The sequence below is a fragment of the Oryctolagus cuniculus genome, chromosome 12 (assembly GCF_964237555.1).
Source record: "Oryctolagus cuniculus chromosome 12, mOryCun1.1, whole genome shotgun sequence".
Classification (NCBI taxonomy): domain Eukaryota; kingdom Metazoa; phylum Chordata; class Mammalia; order Lagomorpha; family Leporidae; genus Oryctolagus; species Oryctolagus cuniculus.
In genome coordinates, this window is record NC_091443.1 from 10,306,842 (window position 1) to 10,314,916 (window position 8,075).

Consider the following 8,075-nt stretch of genomic DNA (forward strand, 5'->3'; position numbering starts at 1 on the left):
CATGAAAAGGAGGTCTGGGTGGTGCAGGGAAGGGCGTGGCTTGGGGCAGCGTGGGCTGGTGGGAGCCGCCCACGGGATGGCCAGGGCTGTTGCACTGGGGGCTGTGCCGCTGCAGAACAGGCTGGGAGGCAGCGGGCAGGCAGCGAGGTGGGACTGACAAACCTCAGCTCCTCCTTGCCAACGCGGCCTCGCCCGACGTCAGTGGGACACAACGTTTCTGGGGAGAGAGAGGAGGGAAGAATGGGAGACAGTTGCTGGAATGATGCTCTTCCCAAAATATTGATAACGTAGGAAACCATTCCTCTACTTCTGTGCCAGACTCTTCCTTCATGCCCCTCGGACACATGCTCACCCAGAAAATAGCCTACCAGATCGCCTCCGGCCTGGCCTACCTGCACAAGAAGAACATCATCTTCTGCGACCTCAAGTCGGACAACATCCTGGTGTGGTCCCTGGACGTCAAGGAGCACGTCAACATCAAGCTGTCCGACTACGGCATCTCGCGCCAGTCCTTCCACGAGGGCGCCCTGGGCGTGGAGGGCACCCCCGGCTACCAGGCCCCGGAGATCAGGCCTCGCATCGTGTACGACGAGAAGGTACCCGCCTGCCCGGGCCAGCCCCCCGTGCGGGGGCCCGGGGCCTGTCCGGGGCCAGCCAGGCAGTCCCGATGGCACCTGCGGCTCCTGGCTCAGTATCCCCCGAGCCCCTACTCCCTCTCCCACACTCAGGGAGGGAGGCACTGGCTCCAACCCGAAAGGCTCAGGGCCCCGTGTCCAACTGCCTGTGACGAGGTGGACTTCTCCTTAGCTTCCGAGTTTTCACGCCTTGATGCACAGACAGCGGAGAGGCTGCCGACAGGTCACCAAGAGTCCAGGACAGAAGTGGGTCTCGACTGGGTCCCGACTCACAGTCTGATGTGCAAAGTGGGGACAGAGGACCAGCCCACAGGCGGTGGCCAAATCCAGTGCCCAGCCAGATCAGACTGGATTCCGGCAGGACGGCCGTGGCCTCCCCAGGCCACGGCTCAGGGGCCACCTTCTACCCTGAGGGCTGCTTGGTGGATGCAGACACAGGACTCATCCCACCGAGTGTCCACTGTTGCATCTCGTGCCAGCCTGGTGGTGAATCACCCAGAGGGGAAGTTCCCCTTGTCTGTAATTCCTTGCTCTTAGGTGATGTTCGGGTGGGCCATTGGCTAGTGGCTTTAAGAAGAGCCTCACGGTGGGTGGGTCACCTCGGCACCTGTGGCATTAAGGCCAAGTCAGAGCAACGAAGGCGGGAGCCGCTCGGCAGCAGGTGACTCAGGCAAGGCGTTCACCTGGAGGCTGAGATGATCTAGAGGGACCGTCGCTGTGGCATCGTGGGTTACAGCCCTGGCCTGCAGTGCCGGCATCCCATATGGGGTCCGGTTCGAGTCCTGGCTGCTCCTCTTCTGATCCAGCTCTCTGCTGTGGCCTGGGAAGGCAGTGGAGGATGGCCCAAGTCCTGGGGGCCCTGCACTTATGTGGAAGACCTGGAGGAAGCTCCTGCCCTCAGGTTGGCGCAGCTCCAGCCATTGTGGCCGCTTGGGGAGTGACCCAGTAGATGAAAGACCTCTCTCTCCCCAACTCTTTCAAAGTGAATAAAATAAATCTTAAAAAAAAAAAAAAAAAAAAAAAGAGGATCCTGGAGCAGTGGGATCAGTGTAGCAGTTCAGTGCAGCCATACCAGAGTGCAGAGGTGCAAGTCCCAGCTCCACTCCTGATCCAGCTTCCTGCTAACGTCCAAGTGAGGCATCAGGTGCTGGCTCAAATGCTTGGGCCCCCACCACCCACGTGGGAGCCCCAGATGAAGTCCCTGGCTCCTGGCTCCTGGCTCCCGACTTCTGCCTGGCTCCTAAAGGCATTTGGGGAGTGAACCAGCTCTCTCTGTCTCATTGCCTTTCAAATCAATAGAATGCGTTTAAAAAAATCTTTTTAAAGCTTTTAAGATTGTAATAGGAACATTCACATTAAGAATTCTCAGGTGTTTCCCAGCCACTATCCTACTGGAAAGTTACTTCTTGACCCTTAAAGAGGCCTAGTACAATCTCCCTGGGGCTCTCATATCTTTGTGATGGCTAAAGTTAGGGCAGACAACACCACAATGCAGGAGACCCCCGTTCTTATGAGCTGCAGACACGGCTCCCCTAGCACCGAGCCTGCTACGCTGAGGGTCTGTGTTCTGATACGCATGGGTGAGGACCACAGTGTCCTTGCAGCCCTCAGTCAGTGACTGACAGCAAGGCCTCGGTGTGTGTTTATTGGATGGATGGACGGACGGACGGGCGGACGGATGGACAAAGAGAAAGAAGGAGGGGGAAAAGGGTGGACAAGTGGACAGGACAGGTGGTGAGGTGGTTGGCTGAGGGGTTGGACAGAGAGGGGTGGATGACTGGGGTATGTACTGAAGATGCTGTCCCTCTGGGCAGGATCCGTGTTGACCTGGTCTAATTGCGTCTCCCGCCTCTCCCCACCCCAGAGCCAGCTTGTGGAAGCCGCTGGGCCCGGGGACCTGACGTGGTTACCTCTCTGCCCAGGTAGACATGTTCTCCTACGGCATGGTGCTGTATGAGCTGCTGTCCGGACAGCGCCCCGCACTGGGCCACCACCAGCTCCAGATCGCCAAGAAGCTGTCCAAGGGCATCCGCCCAGTGCTGGGGCAGCCCGAGGAAGTCCAGTTCCACCGGCTGCAGGCGCTCATGATGGAATGCTGGGACACGAAGCCTGAGAAGGTAGCCGGGGCGCTGGGGGGCGGAAGGTCCTGCCTGCCCCCCTTTGCCGGGGACAGCCGGGCTACCCCTGCTTGTCACTCCTCCTGCAGGGAGACGCCGACTGCCCCAGTGCGTCCGCTCTCGTCTTTGTGGGTGTGTCCGTCTCTGGAAGAATGAGCTTCCTCCCCTTTCCTGCCCAGTCTTTGGTTCTTTTCCTCACGCACACAAAGTGTGGTGACCCCAGCCAGCCCCTGAGTCCCTGCGCAAGGGCCCGGGAAGGAAGTGTCCCTCTGCGAAGGGACACTCTGGGGAGCAGCAGGCTCAGACCACTGAGTGGGAGCCGGGTTTCCTTCTCGGCTGCCTGTTTGTGTCTGGAGGACGCCGATAGTTTCAGGGTTACAACTTGTTCATTAAATCAGAGCTGGCTTGAGGGGCTGGCGGCAGACGTCTTCCCAGGGAGGTACGGCCTTGGCCATGGACATCTGACCACTGAGGTCGAGTCGGCATGGCCGACGGTGACCTGAGTCCCCGATGTGTTTGTCTCTGGAATCCAGCATTTGGTCCCGTCCTGCTGGAGACAGCGATCTCATGGGCTGAGTCAGTGCTGACGTGGCCACCCGTGGCCTTGCTCATGCCCCTGTGGCCTCTCCCCCTCAGCGACCGCTGGCCGTGTCGGTGGTGAGCCAGATGAAGGACCCCACGTTCGCCACGTTCATGTACATGCTGCCTTGCGGGAAGCAGTCGGCCTTCTTCTCATCCCAGGGCCAGGAGTACACCGTGGTGTTCTGGGACGGGACCGAGGAGTCCAGGTAACCCCGGCCCACCCGCGCCCCTGGGCAGAGAGAGGGACACAGGCCCAAGGGTGCCTACGCCACGTTGTTCGGTGAACGCTGGGGGCCAAAGCCTGGTCTGCATCCACGCAGGAGAGAGGGAGGGAGAAAAGCGAGTCCACACGTGCAGGCGTGCAGCGTGCATGGCTCTGTGGGTACGAGAAGCAGAGGGGCTAAGATGCAGGTTAGGGCGCCCGTGTCCCACGTCAGAGGGCCGGAGTCCAGTCCCCAGCTTCCTGCTGATGCAGACCCCAGGAGGCTGCAGGTGCCGGCTTCCTGCCACCCGTGTGGGAGACCTGGATTGAGTTCCTGGTCCCAGTTCTGGCCTCAGCCCAGCCTCAGCCATCGTTAGGGTACTTGGGGAGTGAACCAGTGGATGGGAGTATGGCTTGCTTGTTCTCCCTCTCCCTCTCCCTCTCCCTCTCCCTCTCCCTCTCCCTCTCCCTCTCCCTCTCCCTCTCCCTCTCCCTCTCCCTCTCCCTCCCCTCCCCCCTCCCCTCTCCCTTCCCTCCCCCTCCCTCTCCTTCTCCCCCCACCCCGTCACAAATAGAAAAGGAAACAGAAGAAGCCAGCAAGGGGGTGGGACTTCCAAGGGCGTCGGAGGAGCCCGGGTGTGTTAAAGATGAAGCTCCGAGCAGTTGCTGGGCACTCTGGTCCGTGACACGGGGCGGGGGGGGGGGGGGGGTCCTTGGAGTGACGTTGCCGTGCTGGGGGGGGGGGGGCCAGAAGCAGGAATGGTGTCCCCTGAAAGAAGGTTTGTGGGCAGCGCCTGCTATTGGAGTCAGTTTGTCCCAGGGAAGTGGAAGGGAGCGGGGAGGGTGGGAGAGGGCGTGGATATTCAGGGAGAGAAGCGGAGACGCCCAGCGCAGGGAGGGCCCGGGTGTCCGCAGGGCAGCAGCGCAGCCGCCCCGGGCTGCAGGCTGTGCATGGGCAGAGAGGCCGTCAGTCTGGCTCTGCCTCTTGGCTGCGGCGTGTCCTGCCACCCCAGCCCACTCCCCAGCGTGGGGGAGACAACAGGTGGCTTTAGGAGAGAGGGGGGCCGTTGTGCATTAGCAGGGATCTGGATCAGAATCAGAGCAGCCAGGACTCCGAGTGGCCCTTGGATACGCCATGCCAGCATCCCAGGCAGCACAACGCCAGCCCCCTAGTTCCACTTCCGGTTCCAGCTTCCTGCTAGCGCACAGCGAGGGCTGGAGATGGCTCAGGAAGCTGGCTCCCTGCCGCCCCCATGGGAGACCTGGGTGGGGTCAGGCTCCCGGCTCCAGCTGGGCCCAGCTCTGCTTATCGCAGGCATGTAGAGAGTGAACCAGCAAACGGAAGATCTCTGTCTCCAAGCCTCTCTCCCTCTCCCCCCTCCCCCTCTCTCCCTCTCTCCCTCTCTCCACCTCTCCACCTCTATCTCTGATTATCTTTCAAATAAAGAAATATTTTGAGAACCCCGTGGAGGTTAGGGTATGAGGAGAAGTGAGTGGGAAGCGTGCCAGGTGGTGGTAGCAGATCCGTCACACGGAGTAGCTGGGCACTTAGTAGCAAAGACAGGGCCTGGGGTGTGATGAGCGGGTGGCTGGGGCAGCGTGGGGGACAAGCACTGAGGACAAGCAGGTGGTCCTGGGAGAGGCCGGTGTGTTGGAAAGATGGCGGCAGAGCCTGAAGTCCCACCAGGTCACCACCTTGGTCGCACCTGCAGCCTGCCCTCTCCCGCACGCCGGGAGTGATGGCTCACAGGCACGTGAGCATCTTAGGGAACCGCTCGTCTCCACACAGCCCTAGTGGCCTACGTTGGCAGGTGCCAATGCAATACGGCTCCGCCGAAGCAACCTGCAGGCACAGTGAGGTCGGTGGAAGGGACTTGGCCGTCTCCCTCCGGTCCGACTTGGGGAGATCTGTGTTGGATTTGGTGCCGCGGGCACTGTGGGTTCTGTCTCGGGCTCGCTGTAAGGAACAAAGCCCCGCGGAAAGAAGCCCCACAAAGTACAGCCACATGGTGCCCCCTGAGGTGGTTCCAGGACCCCCTGAGGATGCCAGAATGTGGAGACGCCCAGGTCCTGGATGGAAAATGCCAGGACCCGGGCCCCTCCTGCTGGACATGTTAACTCCTCTCTAGACGACTCAGCGCGCCGGACACAGCGCCACTGCTGTGTCCATAGTTGTGCCGCATTGTTCGGGGAGCGATGACAAGAAATGAAAGCCTGGACGTGTTCAGTACAGATGCAGTTTTTCAAAAATAATCTCTACCCCTGCTGGGTTGAATACGTGTGGGTAGGACTGCATCCCTGGCTGCTGGTTCGAATCCACCTGTGCGGAGAAGGTGAGAGAGACAGCTGCAGACAGGACTAGCCCTCACCCCAGAGCACTCGTGCCCCTTGGTGGGTAGGGGCGGTGCCCTGGTCGAATGTACCCATGGGGGGAGTCTGGGCGGGGTTCAGTGCACCTGACGCCCTCTGGAAGGTGTCCATGGCGCCTCCACATGCAGCTCGGTGCATACGTGTTCTCACGCTGTCTCCTCCATGCTGAGGGAGACAGGTGCATCGTGGGAAAGCAGGAGTGCAAGGGGGCGGAGTTAGAGTGCAGGGCTAGAGAGAAAAGCTGCAGGGAACCATCCAGCTCTCTGTGGTTCTCTGCCTGACTCCCTGCCCGTCCCACACCGCCTGGACACAGAGCCTGCAGACCCAGAGGGCTGCAGGATCCTCCCTCCGGGGCACCTGCTGGGGGTGACATGGAAAGCAGAGCCTTCGCAGCAAGCACACACTTGGCCGCTGCCTCGCTGCTGTTACGTGAGATTCTGCCGTGGCTGTGGGGTGAAGTCTATGAGCGATCGCGACGCTGACGTTGGAAGCCACGGTTTTCAGCCTGGGCTACAGTGAAAGAGATGCAAAGCAGAAACAAAGCCCTGTGGTGCTGAATCAAAAGCGGATGGACTTTGAGGACACGAAACGCCTGCCTCCTAGCCCTGCCCACCGCAGAGCCCTAGAAACCAGGGTCAGCCCAGCACCAGTGCGCACCCCAGGAGCTAGAGGGTGGGAGTCGGGGCTCAGCCCAGAAACAGCTGACCCCAGGTGTGGGGCAGGATGGGGGCTGGAACATCCGACACACGCAGAACATAGGACACAGAACATCTGACATGCGGAACACGTGACACACAGAACATGTAACACGGAACATCTCACATGCAGACCATCTAACACAGACCATGTAACACAGCACATCTGACACTCAGAGAACATCTGACATACAGAAACATCCAACACAAAGAACATTTGTACGTAGAACACATGGCATGCAGAACATATGACATGCAGAACACATGACGTGCAGAACATATGACGTGCAGAACATATGATATGCAGAACATATGACATGCAGAACACATGGCATGCAGAACATATGATGTGCAGAACACATGGCCCAAAACATCTGACACATAGAACATGTGACACATAGAACGTGTGACACACAGAACGTGTGACACACCCATCAGACTCCTGAGGGGCGTTGGAAGAGGTTGGGAGCCGGCCTGCTCCTGCACATACTGATGGGCCCTGCTGCACCCACCTGGGGAGACTTTCTTTATCTTTTCAGTATTTTTTTTTTGACAATCAGAGTGGACAGTGAGAGAGAGAGACAGAGAGAAAGGTCTTCCTTTGCCGTTGGTTCACCCCCCAATGGCCGCTGTGGCCTGCGCACCACACCGATCAGGAGCCAGGTGCCTCTCCTGGTCTCCCATGCAGGTGCAGGGCCCAAGGACCTGGGCCACAGCAGAGAGCTGGACTGCAAGAGGAGCAACCGGGACAGAATCCGGCACCCCGACCGGGACTAGAACCCAGGATGCCGGCGCCACAGGCGGAGGATTAGCCTAGTGAGCCGCGGCACTGGCCCTTTTCAGTATTTTTTTATGAAAACAGAGAGAGAGGGAGAGGTATGTCTCCCAGTTGATGGTTTACTTCCCAATGCCTGCGACAGCCAGGGCTGAAAACCAAAGTCAGGGCCTGCACCAGGGCTCACTAGGCTAATCCTCCACCTGCGGCGCCGGCACACCGGGTTCTAGTCCTAGTTGCCGCTCTTCCAGTCCAGCTCTCTGCTGTGGCCCAGGAGTGCAGTGGAGGATGGAAGATGGTCACTCCTGTAACCAGAACTCAATCCAGGTCTCCCACACAGGGAGCCAAGTAGTTAAACCACCACTGCTGCCTCCCAGGGCACATACCAGCAGGCAGCTAGACCAGCAGGGTAGCCAGGACTTGAACTGCCCGGCCCTGCTGGGGAGTGTGGAAGAAGCTTGGGGCACACTTGTACAGTGGTGAAGATGCTGCTCCGGGCGCCTGCACCCCACACTGAGTGCCTGGGCCTCAGCCCCAGCTCTGCCTCTGACCCAGATTCCTGCTAACGTGCACCCAGGCGGTGGCTCAAGTCCTCGGGTCCCTGCCACCCACGTGGGGAAACCAGACTGAGTCCCATGCTCCTGGCTTTGGTTTCTCTTCCTTTCTCCCTTCCTCCCTCCCTCCCTTCCACAGGCAGAG

At 59.8% G+C, this 8,075-nt stretch overlaps 1 protein-coding gene across 1 annotated transcript in view; it reads left to right on the forward strand.

The window, feature by feature from the left end:
- Positions 1-8,075, forward strand: part of LRRK1 (leucine rich repeat kinase 1) — a gene marked incomplete in the record, with an annotated part of 134,301 nt that overhangs the window by 118,113 nt on the left and 8,113 nt on the right. Inside the window, 3 exon segments of the mRNA XM_070053315.1 lie at positions 319-596; positions 2,558-2,752; positions 3,389-3,540. Coding sequence (XP_069909416.1) covers positions 319-596; positions 2,558-2,752; positions 3,389-3,540 — 625 coding nt within the window.